Source organism: Geotrypetes seraphini, chromosome 12 (assembly GCF_902459505.1).
Source record: "Geotrypetes seraphini chromosome 12, aGeoSer1.1, whole genome shotgun sequence".
Lineage (NCBI taxonomy): Eukaryota > Metazoa > Chordata > Amphibia > Gymnophiona > Dermophiidae > Geotrypetes > Geotrypetes seraphini.
Window position 1 is genome coordinate 94411229 of NC_047095.1, and position 18250 is coordinate 94429478.

Below are 18250 nucleotides of genomic sequence, written 5' to 3' on the forward strand. Positions count from 1 at the left end.
GTGACTCTGCCTGTGCCACTCCTCCCAAACTTATTACTCAAACATGCCTACACCTGGGTTACATACAAGTATAATCTACTTATATTATTATTATTATTATTAATACTACTTTTCTGTAAGACTATTTCTATAATACAGTGGTGCCTCACACAACGAACTTAATCCGTTCCAGGAGCAAGTTTGTTATGTGAAACGTTCGTTGTGTGAAACGCGTTTTCCCATAAGAATACATGTAAAACAAAATAATTCGTTCTGCAGCCCTGTTTTCCCATAAGAATACATGTAAAACAAAATAATTCGTTCTGCAGCCCTACATTTCCCTCCCTCCACCTCACCTTATATGCAGAGTTTGCCAGCTTTCTTTTTCACCCAGCCGCACGCTTTCAAAAAGCTGTGCACGCGCAGCTGCTGAAGTTGATCAATGTTCTCCTCTCCTGCAACTTCCGGTTTCCGGTTGCGTCAGAGGAGAAGATTGAACAACAGAGCATGCGCGCATGTGCTGCTCTTTGAAAGTGTGTGGCTGGCCGAAAAAGAAAGCCGGAAAACTCGGCATCTAAGGTAAGGTGGAGGGAGATGATGGAACACTACATTCAGACAGGAGGGTGCTGCTGTTCCCGGCTCACATTAGGAAGCGGCGAGAGTAGTTCCGCCCCCCCCCGGGCCCCTCGGGCGACTTCGTTGTGTGAAACGAAGTTCGTTATAGGGAGCAAGACAAAAAGTTCGTTATGCGCAGCGTTCGCTGTGCGAGGCGTCCGTTATGCGAGGCACCACTGTATATTCTTTATGCAATCACCTCTGGCTGTGCCTCTTTGATTCTACTTCCTGGTGAATCATCTGTGAGGGAACTGAACCTGGTTTTTGTAAGGGCGCCTCTCAAGTGACCCCACCAACCATACATTGTGGGGGCCACTAACAAACCAGCCAGATCGGGACCGGCGTGGGAGCCCTGCTCCGCCCCCCCCCGATCCAGCCGGAGGACACAACATTTAAAAAGGCCCAGCGCCCGCACCAGCACAGACCAGCCAGATCGGGACCGGCGTGGGAGCCCTGCTCCGCCCCCCCCGATCCAGCCGGAGGACACAACATTTTAAAAAAGGCCCAGCGCCCGCACCAGCACAGACCAGCCAGATCGGGACCGGCGTGGGAGCCCTGCTCCGCCCCCCCCGATCCAGCCGGAGGACACAAAATTTAAAAAGGCCCAGCGCCCGCACCAGCACAGACCAGCCAGATCGGGACCGGCGTGGGAGCCCTGCTCTGCCCCCCCCGATCCAGCCGGAGGACACAACATTTTAAAAAAGGCCCAACGCCCACACCAGCACAGACCAGCCAGATCGGGACCGGCGTGGGAGCCCTGCTCCGCCCCCCCCCGATCCAGCCGGAGGACACAACATTTTAAAAAAGGCCCAGTGCCCGCACCAGCACAGACCAGCCAGATCGGGACCAGCGTGGAGCCCTGCTCCGCCCCCCCCCCCCCCGATCCAGCCGGAGGACACAACATTTAAAAAGGCCCAGCGCCCGCACCAGCACAGACCAGCCAGATCGGGACCGGTGTGGGAGCCCTGCTCCGCCCCCCCCCCGATCCAGCCGGAGGACACAACATTTAAAAAGGCCCAGCGCCCGCACCAGCACAGACCAGCCAGATCGGGATCGGCGTGGGAGCCCTGCTCCGCCCCCCCCGATCCAGCCGGAGGACACAACATTTAAAAAGGCCCAGCGCCCGCACCAGCACAGACCAGCCAGATCGGGACCGGCGTGGGAGCCCTGCTCCGCCCCCCCCCCCGATCCAGCTGGAGGACACAACATTTTAAAAAAGGCCCAGCGCCCGCACCAGCACAGACCAGCCAGATCGGGACCAGCGTGGGAGCCCTGCTCCGCCCCCCCCGATCCAGCCGGAGGACACAACATTTTAAAAAAGGCCCAGCGCCCGCACCAGCACAGACCAGCCAGATCGGGACCGGCGTGGGAGCCCTGCTCCGCCCCCCCCCCCGATCCAGCCGGAGGACACAACATTTAAAAAGGCCCAGCGCCCGCACCAGCACAGACCAGCCAGATCGGGACCGGCGTGGGAGCCCTGCTCCGCCCCCCCCCCCGATCCAGCCGGAGGACACAACATTTAAAAAGGCCCAGCGCCAACGAAGGTGCACGACAAAGGCGCCTGCGCCTTAGTGAGCGCCTTCGTGGAGCACCTGCGGGGAGCACCTGCGCAAATGTATTATTGGTAACGACAGAAAACCAACATAACAATCAATACAGGAAGGAATTACAAAAACCAGCAAACATGAAGTTCTTATTGATCCTATTGATTTATTTATTAAGCAATAACGTTAGAAACGTTATATCACTCTATCCAAAACTTCACTCCGTTCACGATCCTGACACACCCATTAGGCTCCTAACTAACCAACAGGAAGAAAGAATAAATCATATTAAAATAATCATAAGTAACAGTAGACCTCACCGCACCCTCAAAAAAAGGACAAGGGAAATAAAACCCATCAAAATCACTACACCCACCATACCCATCACAACTACCTCTGTTCCCTGCGCTTACCTCAATACTAGATCAGTAAGGAACAAAGCTTTCTTAATCAAAGATTGGATCATCAGTAAGAAGTTAGCCTGCCTCTTTCTAACGGAAACATGGCTACTGTCCGAAGAGGATCCAATACTAAACGACCTAATACCAGATAACTACAAAATTCACATGTTAAACCGTGAAGACAGAAGAGGGGGAGGACTGGCAGTCATCCTCAAGGAAGAACTTAAACTTGAATTAGTAGACACCAAGATAACCAACCAATTAGAAACACTAGCATGCAAAATTAGGAACAAAGACCTAGAAGTGTACCTCTCCTGTATTCTATTTTATGTTCCGCCAAAATGCTGGTCAAAGGCCAGAGAGGACTTCTATGAATTCATTCTACATAACTCAATCACACCGTCTTACAATATTATAGCAGGAGACGTAAACCTACATCTAGAGAACGAGGACAATCCCGACACAAAAGATTTTAAAAACTTCCTATCATCACTCAACTTCATTCTCCCTCCAGCCACACAAACCCATGAAAAAGGCCACCAGTTAGACTTGGTAGCTATGTCCTCAAAAGAAATCCTAAATCCCACTATTTCTATATCCGATGGCATCTGGAACCACGACATCTGGTCTGATCATTTCACATATTACTTTAACTTAATCTGGAACCAACCAAAAGAAAAAACTCACCCAAAGATAAAAAAAGAACATTTCACAAGGGGCCACATCAACCCAGAGGAATACTGGGCTCATTACGAATCGCGAGAGGAGATAAACGAAGAGGATGAGTTCTGGGAACAGTGGACGAAAACAAGCACATCCATCTTAGACAAAATAGCCCCTAAACGAAACAGAACAAACCGCTCAAATAAATATAACAACTGGTTCGACTCCAAACTATTAAAAATGAAACAATCAATAAGACGACTAGAAAGGATCTGGAACAAAACAGGAGAAATAACAGACAGGAACAATTGGAGATCAAACATAAAGGACTACAAACAACTGATAAAAGAAAAAAGAAAAACATTCTACTCATCCAAAATACATACATCTAACACGAGTTCTAAAGGAATCAACACTCATGAATTGTTCAACCTGGTCAAAAATTTATTCGACACCACACGTCACAGTCAATCCATACACGAAATAAAACTTCCATCAGCAGACGATCTAGCACAACACTTCGACTCAAAAATTGTGAACCTAAGGAACAACTGCCCAACAAACAATACAGATGAACATCAAACAGCCAACATACATGAAAATGAAATACCAGTGGACATGTTTTGGAACTCCTTTCAGGATCTAGAATGGAATAACTTCATAAAACTTTACAACAAATATACCAAATCAAACTGCATTCTAGATCCCTGTCCCCCCAACATTATGAAAGCAGCCCCATTAGACTTTAAACTAACACTGTGGAGTCATATGTCCAATAATCTCAAAAACGGAAAATTCCTAACGAAAAACGGTCACATTATAATCACCCCAATTCCAAAAAATCGTAAACAACACCTAACATCAGCAACCAACTATAGACCGGTAGCATCCATTCCATTCTTCGTAAAAATAATGGAAGGCTTAGTACACACCCAACTGATGGACTACCTTGATCAATTCTCACTACTACATGAAACCCAGTCTGGCTTCAGACCTCTATTTAGTACTGAAACGGTGATTGCAGCGACCCTAGAATACTTACGCAACTTATTCAGCAAAGGCCATAACGCCTTAATTATGCAATTCGACATGAGCTCGGCCTTTGACTTGGTGGATCACGAAAAATTACTACAATGTCTAGACGCAATCGGCATCGGAGGTGAGGTACTTGACTGGTTCCGAGGATTCCTTACGACCCGCACCTATCAAGTACGCTTCAACTGCAACCTCTCTAAAATATGGAGAAACCCATCAGGCGTTCCACAGGGATCCCCACTATCCCCACTACTCTTCAACGTCTATATATCTTCACTAGGCATGCAGCTGGCCCAGCGAGGTATCAAAGTATTCAGTTATGCAGATGACTTCACAATCATTATCCCGTTTAATGCGTCTCCCTCCGAAATCACCCCCATAACAACAGAAGCGCTAAACCTGATGGAACAATGGACCACAGAATTCAAACTGAAGCTCAATTCAGACAAAACTAAATTCTTTATAGCCTCGCCACACGCACATAATACGACAAAATCAGTACGCATTAATAATCTTAACTACCCCATTCAACCAACGATGAAGGTTCTGGGGGTAATACTAGACCAAGGTCTAACAATGAAAGACCATGTAGACTCCCTAATCAAAAAAGGGTTTTTCACTCTCTGGAAACTTAGGTCCATTAGAGCATACTTCAACGCTACAGCTTTCAGAATTCTAGTACAATCCCTAATACTAAACCACCTTGATTATTGCAACATTACCCATCTGGCAATCTCCCAGAAGCAAATGCAGAGACTACAACTAATACAAAACGCAGCAGTCAGGCTGATTTTCGGGCTGAAGAAGTCTGATCACATAACCCCTTCCTACTGACTCCTGCACTGGCTGCCAATGGAGGCACAAACGAAGTTCAAGCTGGGATGTCTCTGCTTCAAGGTATTACACGGTCTAGCCCCTAAATACATAACAGACCTCTTCTCATTCCCAACCAACAGACATGAGAGAAGATCACACCTGAAATTCGTCTCCCCACCGGCTAGAGGATGCAAATATAAGAGATACCATCAACAACTTCTATCGTACCAAGCAGCCTTATGGGGCAAAGACCTAGAAAAATTAATTACACACACAAACAAATACGGAGAATTTAGGAAACACCTAAAAACTTACCTGTTCTCGAAATACCTAGGGAACGAACCAGGACAATAGCCCCCCTTCGTAATACCATCCCAAAACCGAACTTGTAAACTGTTAACCCCTAATCACTAACTATGAATACTCCATTCAATTTATGGAATTTTTCTAATTCTTTGTAAGCCGCATGGCCCTGCAGCATATGAACTGTTGTTATCACGATTAATGTTGTTATAATCAGATGTACACTGCTATACTCTGTAATTCGCTGTCTGTACAATTTCTCTTTATTGTAAACCGCCTAGAAGTCGCAAGATTGTTGGCGGTATATAAGAATAAAGTTATTATTATTATTATTATAGCATATACTTATAAAAGGGAAGATTTTATAAGAAGTCTTTTGCACAAATGTACAGTCATATAGGTGAAGATATACTCGTATTTATAAAAGTACCCTCCCCCCGAAATCACACACACACTTATACCTTCACAGCAACTGTAATCTTTTTATGAGGAGGATTTGTATGCTACATAAGAAGTTCTTCTTCAGCCAGAGAGTGGTGGAGAGCTGGAACGCTCTTCTGGAGTCTGTTGTAGGGGAAAACACCCTCCAGGGTTTCAAGACTAAGCTGGACAAGTTCCTGCTAAACTGGGACATACGCAGATGAGGCTGGACTCATTTAGAGCACTGGTCTTTGGCCTGGGGGCCGCTGCGTGAGCAGACTGCTCGGCAGGATGGACCACTGGTCTGACCCAGCAGCGGCAATTCTTATGTTCTTACTAGGTGCCTGTTTTGTAAAGGCACATAAGCCATCTAGAATTCTTCCTAAAAATATTCGGGATAATATATTAATAGTGCCCAGTGTTGGGTGCATTTTGTTTGTTTTTTTAATGCTGGCTGCTGTATTTAATTACATTCCATATATTCGGCACTGTTATCCAGATATCTGGACAGCAGTGAGCACCACTAGTTCTAGGGATAGTTGACCATATTAAGCTACTGTCTAGAAAGCTAGGACAGTCTTTTTTATTTACACAGCTTCAAGAATAAGATCATAAGAATAGCCTTACTGTGTCAGACCAATGGTCCATCTAGTCCAGTATTCCGTCTTCACGGAGGCCAATCCAAGTCACAAGTACCTGACAAAAACCCAAATAGTAACAGCATTCCATGTCACCGATACAGGGCAAGCACTGCCTATCCATAGAATTAGGCACAACTCTCATGCTCTGTTCCAGCCCCATCTGGTTAATACTGAGGTGGCTTGAAAGAATATTCAGCAGCACTATCTGGATATTGCCTCTGAATATTGATGGATAGGGCATTTATGTGCATAGCAACTGCCATTATCCATATATGCTTTTGAATATGTGGCCCATAATACGAGGGGTGTTCAATAATTTATCTATCTGAGTATGAAAGAAAGTAGCAAGCATGTTGAAAAAAGTCTGTGCATGTTGTGACATGACTCAAGGTTACTCATGCACAGTTGTGGCTCAGTGCAAGTCTAACATTCCAAGAGACAGGATGTCAGGAGAGTCCTTGTGCAAATCAAGTAAGAAACTGCTACAATTGAAGCACCATTCAGTGATAAATTTCTCACAAAAAAAGGGAAAAAGCCAAAGCAGATCCATGAATGCATGACTGCAGTTTATGGTGAGTCTGCCCATCCTCCTATAAAATTTTGGAGCAAGCAGTTTAAATGGAGTAAAGAGTCCATTGAAGATGACCCTCACACTGGATGGTATGTGGAAGCAACTTCCACAGAAATGTGCAAGAAAGTTGAGGGTTTAATTTTGTCAGACAGACGAATTAAGGTTTCCCAAATAGCTGAAGAAGTGGATATCTCATCAGGTACAGTTTTAAAAATATTTCATGCAAAGTTGGGCATGTCCAAGGCTAGTGGATCATGAGGTTTCAGTGCTGTCAGGAGAACTTGGAGATGCTTCATGAAGACCAAGTGAACTTTTCTTATCATTTGATGACTGTAGATGAGACTTGAGTCTATCACAGAGATTCTGAGTCCAAAATGGAGTCAATGCAGTGGAAGCACAAGTCATCCCCCACCCCAAAAAAACATTAAAAACAGAAATATCTGCTGGCAAAGTCATGGCAACTGTCTTCTGTGATGATGAAGGACTTTTGCTTCTGGAGTTCATGCCACACAAGACAACCATAACCAGGGAGAGTTACGCCGCATTGCAAGAGAAAAAATAAGGAAAGCTCACAGCAGGCATGCTACTTCTTCACGACAATGCACCAGTGCAGATGTCACGACAATCACAGTTTGCCATCCAAGAATGTTGGTTTCAACAGCTGAACCATCCACACTACAGTCCTGACCTGGCTCCCTCTGATTATTTCCTGTTCCGAGTTTTGAAGAAATCTCTCCATGGACAGCAGTTTTCAAGTGATGAAGACATCAAAGCCGCTGTGATGTCCTGGTTTGAAGGTCAAACATAAGAATTATTTTCAATGGGGTTAAAGTCATTGCAGGGAAAATGGATGAAGTCTATGAAGCTATCAGGGGACTATATTGAAAAATAAAACAAACGTTTTGTTAAACTCTTTTCTTTCTTACTCAAGTAGATAAATTATTGAACGCCTCTTGTAGAAGGCTAAGACTGACCACAGAAAGTAATTAATCTGCTTTTATACTCCCAAAATGTTTGTGTTACTTCCTCCATTCCTTTTTTCCATCCTCAATGTTCTTTACAGTCAGAGGTCCTCCTATTGTCTACTGCAGTTCTACCTTTCTAAAATACCCTAAATCCTCTTGCCATTGCAGTGCAGAACAACTGATAGTCTTCCTCTTTAGAACCCTCTGTTTAGTGTTTGAATTCCAAGATGGCCACGACTGTTTGACTGTGGGAAAGATGTTCTCAAAAAGTTTTCCCCAGTCTTACCTCGTATTCGCAAAATGCCAAAGAGTGCTGTTGGAGCCTCACGGCGCCCGGAGACCTCTCCTCTGGTAACCATAGATGAATTTTTGAGGCGCCTGCAGTAGGAGCGAACAACGCTGGGGAATCGGCTGCTGGAGGTCCCGGAAGTGAGTAAAGTGAAAAGAGGAGACTCAGAGGAGACATGATAGAGACTTTCAAGATCATGAAGGGCATAGAGAGGGTGGAAAGGGACAGATTCTTCAGATTATTGGGAACCACAAGCACCAGGGGGCACTCAGAGAAGCTGAAAGGGGACAATTTTAGAACCAATGCTAGAACCTTCTTTACACAGAGGGTGGTGGACACCTGGAATGCGCTTCCGGAGGTTGTGATAGGACAGAGTACACTACGGGGGTTCAAGGAAGGTTTGGATAAATTCCTGAACGATAGGGGGATTGAAGGATACAAATAGGGGTAAAGATAGGTTTTAGACAGAGTATAGATAGAAGGATAAAAGGGATTAGAGAAGGATCACATTACAGGTCATGGGCCTGATGGGCTGCCGCGGGTGCGGACTGCTGGGCATGATGGACCTCGTGTCTGACCCAGCGGAGGCAACTTCTTATGTTCTTATGAACCTTCCTGGGCTAGAAGTGACTCTGAGCCTCGATGCTAGGACCCCGCCTCCACAGCCGCAGGGAGCCAGCTCACCTAAGGAAGACAGTCTATTTGAAGGGATAGACTCGCTTTCCTGGGAGGCTTCGGAAGACATGCAGTGGAAACAGCACTGGAGCAGATAGAAGGGACAAGGTTGAAGAGAGAGAAACCCTGTGACTGGGAAAATTTAGTCAATATAATCAGGTACTTTTCCTTTTTCAAAGCCCAACAATGTTACCCTGGATTATCTTTGGGACTTAGTCATAAGCTTGGGGCAGTCACTATCTCCACAAATAAAGGAATTGGAAAAAAGAGTGTTGGAGCAAAAAGAAGAATTTAAGAGCTTTAAACAGGACACTTCCATAACGAAAACTAAGGTGGAAAAAATTGAAAAAAAGTTGTTAGAAGTGATGTTAGAAGTGAAACAAGTGCAGACTACCCTAATTAGGGATAATACTAATTTGAGAAGGAAAGTTGAAAATCTTGAAAATAATTCTCGCTCTAGTAATCCAAAAATTTCAACGATTTCTGCGAAAGAAATGTTAAAAAAATATCTTATTGAAATATTGAACATATATATAAAATGGAAAGATATATTGCAATACAGCAAGGGTGTTTTAGAAAATTTCAAGATGTGTGGGAGCCATTAACAAAATATTGCAATGATTAAATGATTCTTTTCCCTTGATTTACAGGTTCAGTTACGATGGGGGAGGGGGGATAATTTTATTATTTTATTAATGTATATTGTACATTGTATTTGATTATATAGTAGGAAGGGTTGGGGAGGGTGGTGGTTAATAGCATTTTATGTGTACTCTTGATGACTATTAAGTGATATATTTATGATCTATTTGTTATATTATATTGATGTACTTATTGTACGTTTAAAAATGAATAAAAAATAAAAAAAAAGAAATATTGAACATCTCTGAAGATATGCTTCCTCCTTTTGCACAAGTATTTTATCTCCCAATGAACAAGAAGAGTCCTCTCCGCATGTACAAAATCAGGATTTACAATTAGATGTTACAGCAATCCTGGAAACATCATTAAAGGACTTAGTAAAACCTGCCACTCTTATACTTACGATGGCTTTATCACCTGATAGAGATTGGTTATTGAAGTTGTTCTTTAAAACAGACATAAAGAATTTTTGGGACTAAAGATACAGATGTTCCCAGATGTGACTAAGGACACCCAAAAACATAGACGACAATTCTTGCTCCTCAAATCAGGGGTAACAATGATGGGAGACGTTTTTCTCTTGCGATATTCTTGTAAATATAGATCTAATACATACGTATTCTTTGACCCATCACAGCTAACAGGGTTCCTCACCATGAAACGCCTTGAAGGGGCAAACGTAACAACAATGACTTAAAGTAATTAGAATATTCCTACTATCGCAGTTAGATATTTGCTTTTCTTCTTAAATATGATGTGATTTATTTTTCACTCACTAGAATTCTTGGATCAATTATATTGGATTAATAGTATTGATTAATAATAGTATTTGTTATTTCATATTTTCATTTTGTTTAAATTTATTATTCTTGAATTTCTTTTTCAATATTCTGTACAAGAGGTCTTTTTGATAAATTTAAAAAGCAATAAATAAATAAAACATAAAAAATAAGTCACTACTCCCGGAAGATACTATAGAAAGGGCTGTAGCCCGATTGTCATCACTGAAAAAATATACCTATTTCTGGGAAATGCAATTTAAATTATTATTTAGGATTTATGTATCTCCATATTGAGCCTATTGCGCTAAATTTCGATCATCATCAAAGTGCAATAGATGTGATTATCAGATTGCTGAGCTGGGCCATATGTTATGGTCCTGCATAGCGATCAAAACTTTTTGGAGGCAAATTTTTGCCTTTATAGAGACTCTTTGGACTGTGACCATACGACCATCTCCTCTTTTATTATTTGGTATTTCTCCTCCTTGTCATCCGAAGCCATCTGGATTACAAGCTTTTTTAAAATGGTCTATTTTATGTGCCCTCAAATGTATACTTCTTAAGTGGCTAGATAATGATGCTCCCACAATCCATATGTGGCGTATTCAGATGATACAACTGCTTATCTGGGAACATCGAGATGTATCTGATTTTTCAACTGTCCAAGGAGAACGTTTCACACTTATCTGGGAACGTTTTTGGAATACGATGACTTCTGCTGCAAGAAGCCGTGTTTTGAACTGTTGACTGTGTTTTATTGATATGCAAACACTATTAATATTCGAATGTGCTTTTGGGAACTCAGACTCGTTCTGGGGGGGGGGGGGTGAGGAAGGGAGGTGATTGGAGTTGGTATAGGGATTGGGTTAGATTTGGATAAAAATGTTGTTTGGAACATTGATATATGGTTGAATTTTGGTATCTGTCTTTTCTGCTTGTTCCAATAAAAATTATTATACCATTAAAAAAAAAAAAATAAGTCACTTGCTAGCCATTCTCCTGACATTTTTCTTTATACGTCATACGATTTAGACTTCTTCACTTCATAGTTGCTCTCTGGATTTTGTTCAGAATTTTTCTACTGCCCTTGAAGTGTGGGGTTCAGAACTGGATTTGGTCCTGCAACCAAGGCTTTTAATGTTTAGCATAATGGAGGAATCAGTTCATTTTGCTTTTCATGAGATAGTTCTTTATGGTGTTTGTTTATTTTTCAGATTATTGCATAGGATCAACGGTAAAGCTTGAACTATTAGCTCAGGAATATTCTTCTTGGTTTCTTTTAGTTGGGACTTGGAACCTGTACAATATACCCTGCTGCCTAACCTCATTGTGGAATTAAACTATTTGGACCCTACAAGACTAGGAGCATCAAATAACCCATTTGAAAATTCAGAGTAGTACTGTATTGGTGCTGCATGCTCAGTATGTAGTCTGTCATTTCCCTCTGATCTCTCTGAAATGCTGACACGTATGCATAAATAGTACTGAGAATACTATTTGTGATGGGCACAGCTGAGTAGTAGAATCTACTAAACCAGGGCTTCTCACCTTTATTATCCCATGGCACACTTCCATATTTGCTTGATCCCTACGCACACTATACCAAACTTCCCAATGTCGATTGTCTCCTCATCCCTTCCATGATCCTCCCTCATCCACCTGCAACTTTTACTAACCCCTTCCCTTCAAGATCCTATTCCATACATGCACACACTCACTTGTGTGTTCATTTCTGTCTTTCACCCCCCCATCATCTGCGTTGTCTGCCCACATGGTATTCTGTCCCATCTCTCCAGATAACAGGAGGAGGAGGAGGAGGCGGGTGGTGCTTCTTACCTGTGTCTGCCGTTTCTGCCAATCAGCTTCATGCTGAGGTTTGAGTACAAAGTGCCAACAGGGCCCATGAGACTCTCCTGTGCTATCAAACCTCAGCATGGAGTCACCCAGTGGAAGTGCTACCTCCTCCTGACAGCTGAAGAGAAAGGGGAAGGATTATATGACTGAATAGTCCAGATCCATGACTTATGGAGTCATATGAAAGCCAAGTCTTCTTGCAGTAATGTCCATACCTTGTGCTGTGAGATATATACATAATGGTTTCCTTTCACTTTCAGCCTGTGGTTACCAGCCAGCTTGGCACAATTAATAATCTGATTCAGGTGAAGAAGTCAGACTTCGAAGTGTTTGATGCTCTGAAACTGGATTCTTTGGAGAGCTCTGACACTGCTAGAGGTGACCTTCTCTGCATTGGGCGTGTTTTTCCGTACTGGGCATGTTTGTGTTTTTTAAGACTGCTTGTTCTGCATTACCATTAACTGGGACATGGGACTGGATGTTAGTGACATTTTCCATCATCCTTTGCACATCTGCCACAAAATAGAGATCAGCATTCCAGGATATACTGATCTTTAGTTGCCCTCTGAGGCCATGCCTAGAAAGAAACTGGAGACACTATGAATGCCTCTTATTTCAAATTTTTTTAAAAAAATTATAAAAGCCATTTTCATAAACAAGTTTATAATTCTGAAAATAACTACAAGGTAAATATTTATTATTGACCTGAATAATTATGTGTTCCTAAACATCTTTATCATACAGCCAGACCATGCCTCCTTGGCAGCTGATGGAGACCACTGAGAAATGAAAACTTTCACCATGTTCTTACCTTATTAAGGGGCTGGTACAGTTAGAAAACTTCCAGTATGTTTGGTGTCCAGCAGATAATGAACACATACTGGGCTGGTGTGGTTGGGTTCATCTGATAACTCCAAGGGCAGTAGTTTACATATGGTCTGTCAAATTAGGGCAGTGTGAGGGCTAAGAGTGGAGCTGCAGGAGTCAAGTAGAAGATCTTGCCTTTCCTCAGGCTTCTGCTCTTTTTGAAGAGAACAGTTAGCTGCATGCCCTCATGTAGGAGATCTCCTCTCAACCACTACTTTCAGGCCTGCCCACTTCTTTCTCTGGAGGGAAGCTCTTAGTGGCCAGATGGGCTACAGTCAGTGGCGTACCTAGCATATGTGACACCTGGGGCCCATCATTTTTTGACACCCCCCATCTATATGAAAAATATGATTTTTAGTAATAATCCACATATCGCACAACAAGAGTGTACCTAGGAAAAGGCAGCATCTTAAACACTGCAGTGAGCACTAGAACACCAACACATACATTGTAAAACTAAACAAACCAGATCCTGCACAGTCAATTGATCCTGTACAGTCGATGCTATCAGAAAGCCATGTCCCTTTCATACACACAGACAGATACACCCTTGCCCAATATGGAATAATCACAAAATAAAAATATGTAGACAAAAGTTAAACTGAACTGCCAAGAAACCAGACTCTGCATACAATGCAACACCACAAAAACAGTAATACATGTCCTCTAATACTGTGCAAAATATAAAGACAGTAGATGTAAATTTGAAAAAACTGATACATAACAATCACCACTTTACAAATTAACAAATAAAAATAAAACAAATAATGAGAAATAAGAAAATACCATTTTATTGGACTAATCCCTGTAAGCTCGGTCCCCGCAAACCACCTGATTCCATCCACACAAGCCTTGAATTGTTTTATATTGAACTTATTATATTAAAGTATAAAAAGAAACAATATTCTGTACAATTGTCAATTTATAAATCAGCGTCTTTTCCCCATTTCCCTTCAGCGTCCTCAGCCCACTCTCTCTCCACTTTCCTTCAGCGCACGCACATAAAAGCAAGCAAGTAATTTTATATCATTTTCATTCTATTCATTCATAGAAATTAAAGTCTAAATAATGCTAGTCACATAACAAAACATGATTTTACAAAAATAATTCCCTGCACAGTCAAGCCTGCAAGGATTACTAGATGTCTTTCAGCAGCTCCCCTCCCTCCCCCCCCTTACCTTCGTGGCCAAGTCAAAATGATCTACCAACAATAACATTTTAAAAACACAAAGCACACTGTACGCAGAGAAAATGTTAATTATCATTTATATTCTGCGGGTTTTCAAAGAGGTCAAGGCAGATGACTTTATGCAATGTCACCTCAGTAACAACTATACAAAAATAGACAAATATACTCCATCCCTTTATACTAAACCGCGATAGCGTTTTTTAGCGCAGGGAGCTGCGCTGAATGCCCCACGCTGCTCTCGACGCTCATAGGCTCCCTGCACTAAAAACTGCTATTGCAGTTTAGTAAAAGGGGCCCATAGTGCAAAATATAGACAGCATATATAAATTCTCAAAACGAACACATTTTGATCACTAAATTGAAAATAAAATCATTTTTCCTACCTTTGTTTAGTAATTTCATCAGTCTCTGGTTGCACTTTATTCTTCTGACTGTGCATCCAATATTTCTTCCCTTCTTTCAGCCTCCTGTATGCTTCCTCTCCTCCAGACCTCATTCCCTCCCCCAACTTTTTCTTTGTTTCATCCTGTCCCCTTCTTTCTCTCTCCATGCCCCCTTTCTTTCTGTATGTCTGTCTTTCTCTCTCTCTCCGTGCCCCATTTCTTTCTTTCTTTCACCCTGCCCCCTTCTTTCTCTCTCCATGCCCCCTTTCTTTCTCTATGTCTGTCTTTCTCTCTCTCTCTCCCCCTGCCCCATTTTTTTCTTTCTTTCACCCTGCCCCCTTTCTTTCTTTCTGGATCCCTGCCCCCATTTCTTTCTGGCTCCCTGTCTCCCCCCCCCCCCCGTTTCTTTCTTTCTCCCTGCCCTCCCCCATGCCACTGCCGCCACCACCACCATGCTGCCACCACCGCCGGGGAAAGGCTGCCACTGGCCATTGGAAACAGGCTGGCGCCGAATTCGCCCTGCTTCGTTTCCCGCGGGCTGACCAACTCTGGCTGTCCGATGTCAATTCTAACCTCGGAGAGGACATTCCGGGCCAGCCAGGCAGCGATTGGCTGGCCCAGAACGTCCTCTCCGATGTCAGAATTGACATCGGACGGCTATAGTTGGTTGGCCTGCGGGAAACGAAGCAGGGCGAATTCGGAGGGAGGGAGAACTGGTGCCGGCTTCTCTCTGATGACGGCAATGGCAGGCCAGCTGTGCACCCCCTTGGGCCCGTGCACCCTGGGCGGACCGCCCCCCCACGGCCCCCCCCCCCTAGATACGCCACTGGCTACAGTAGTTGATGTTTTTCTTTGGTAGTAAAGTTAAAAAAAAAATAAAGAGTACAGCGTGACAAAACAGACTTGACAGTCACTGACTTAAGAGGTAATACTCTCCCTTTTGGTCATTAATTGGCTCATACGGCATTAATGTATACATGGAGGGTAAATTTCAAATCAAAATAACCACAATTCAGGAGAATAACAGCTATACAATAAAGACTAAGTCATTGTGGGAACCAGACGATAGATGCTGTCCCCAAAAAAGATCATCTGAAATGGGTACTCTATCGGACAGGCTTTCTGGCCCAGATAGGTGATATTTTTTTCAGTGTTCTGACCTGCGTTCAATTGAAAAAGAAAAACTTGCTTTAGACTTTGTTCCCTGTTTGTACATCTTTAATTGTGGACATTTGCTTAACTGTGGACATTGAAACTAAGAGACTTATAAGAATATAGGGCTCATTTTCAACACAGGGAAAATATCTAAAATGTGTCATAAAGGAGTAGATTAATTTTGTCAAAACACCCAAATTACTATTTTCAAAACCCATTTTTAAATGGTATGATGAGGGAGCTAGGGCACACCTAGAAGGTACAGAAGTCCCACCTCTTTACTAGAGACCTCACAAGGCCCCCCTCAAATCCCAAGCTCTCGTCACATACACCATCCTTGGGCTAAAAGAGTTACTGAAAGCCCACTAGCCCAATGAATGTAGGGCCTCCTTTTAGATGTAACTATTCCAAGAAACCCCAAAGGCCAAAGGTAGAACCCATAAAGGGCAGAATCTAGGGAAGGAAACGCGAAGAGAAGCTTATCCTGAGGGTAGGAGGGGGATGAAATGATATAGGAACCCTCCAGTGAGGGAAACACCCATGGAGGTAAGTGAGGGAGAGAGTCAGGAATGAGACATGGAAATCAATCCATAATCTAGGAGTCACAATCCAAGAAGAAAATGGAGTATGAGGAGGAAAACCGTTCAACTGTTCTGTGAGGGTATTGACTTTCTCCCTTTAGACTCCATGTTTGGATGATCAGGTGTATCCTTATAACCCGAGTGACAGTTTTCTTCTGAGTAAGGTGTCTGACCTTATTTTGGCCATACCCTGTTTGCCTTGGGATGAACTAAATCTACATAAAAGACTAAATTTGCATAATCATCCAACTATTTGCTAAAGAAGCATTGCAGTCCCGAGAGAACTTTTTACCAATTTTCCTGGGAAGTATTAAGTTATAGACTGTTTATTTGATGGATTGATCATTTTGACTTTCTCTCACCATATTTGAAAATAGGAAGAAATAAGAACCATCAGTGCTGTTTTATGCAGAGAGATGGGTAACCTTTGGGAGGAGGAATGCTGGCATTTTGCCTAAGCCCATCCCTTGAGAGATACAGAGGAACCTATTAATGGGAAGGAGACTTCAGATGTACAAAGGCTTGGAGTGTGGTATCAATGTACCCATCTGGAGGACAACACCTCACTGATTCAGAGGATGTTATGACAATGGTTATTTATGCTGTTTGCATTCAGTGCATCTAAATTTCAACAGAGTGTATTGGGGGGGTGTTTTGGACAGGTCTAGGTTGGGCTTATGATTTTGATGTTTTTCTGCAATAATGGAACATTGTGGAAAATGTCTAGGGCAAAAATTGGACATTGAATAAGTGCCCAAAATATGCACAAGATGAACAGATGACTACTAGAGGGATGAATGCATGACCCCCACCTCACTCCAACTTTGGCCACTCAAAAGATGTGAAAAAAACAGTACATACCAGCCTGTATGACAGCTTCATATGTTATGAACAGTCCTATTAGAGCAACAAGTAGATCCCTGGAATAGTCTGGTGGTCAGTGCAGTGGACTATAGAGATGGGGCCCCAGGCCCATATCCCTCTAACTGGTATGCTTGTGGTGGAATGTGTGAGCCCTCCAAAACCTACTGTATCTTCATATAGGTGACACCTGCAAGCATTGTGGTATACATTTGGGTCTAGTATGTTTTAGGTAGGTTTTGGAGGGCTCACCATACAATATAAGGGGGTTTTGGTGAGATATGTAGTGCTTCCTAGGGTGCCCTACTGCTGTGTTGGGATGTCTGTGTGGCCAGGGTAAGAATGCTCACCTCTCCCACATCCCAGTGGCTTGTATGTGTGCGTTTTCTTTTGTACGTTTGTTTTCCGAAAATGGTTCAAAAATATAAGAATAGCCTTACTGGGTCAGACCAATGGTCCATAAAGCCCAGTAGTACCTGGTAAAAACCCAAAGAGTAGCAATATTCCATGCTACCAATCCAGGGCAAGCAGTGGCTTCCCCCATGGACTTTGGACTTTTCCTCCAGGAAATTGCCCAAACCTTTCTTAAAACCAGCTTACCACAATCTCTGGCAATGCATTCCAGAGCTTAACTATTATCTGAGTGAAAAAATATTTGCTCCTATTGGTTTTAAAAGTATTTCCCTGTAACTTCATAGAGCGCCTCCTAGTCTTTATTATTTTTGACGGAGTGAAAAATCGATCCACTTGTTCTACTCCACTCAATCATATCTCCCCTCAGCCGTCATCTTCAATCATATTTCCCCTCAGCCGTCTCTTTTCCAAGCTGAAGAGTCCTAACCCTTTTAGTCTTTCCTCATACAAGAGGAGTTCCATTGCTCTGAGTATAGTAACATCTAAGAAATAGCCATTTTTGAAGCCAAAAGATAGACATTTTTCTACTGGATTTTGCTACTGAACTTTTGGACAGGGGTTAAATTGTGGAACTCACTTGTGAGTCAATTACGGAAATGTGATGA

The 18250-nt window shown here is 42.9% G+C and overlaps 1 protein-coding gene across 5 annotated transcripts in view; it reads left to right on the plus strand.

Annotated features, from left to right (window-relative positions):
* PRKAB2 (protein kinase AMP-activated non-catalytic subunit beta 2) overlaps window positions 1–18250 on the plus strand; it is an 83668-nt gene that overhangs the window by 51547 nt on the left and 13871 nt on the right. For all 5 annotated transcript variants that reach the window (XM_033915818.1, XM_033915816.1, XM_033915819.1 and 2 more), the window contains one exon: window positions 12456–12573. In XM_033915818.1, coding sequence (XP_033771709.1) covers window positions 12456–12573 — 118 coding nt within the window. The remainder of the gene's footprint in view (window positions 1–12455; window positions 12574–18250) is intronic.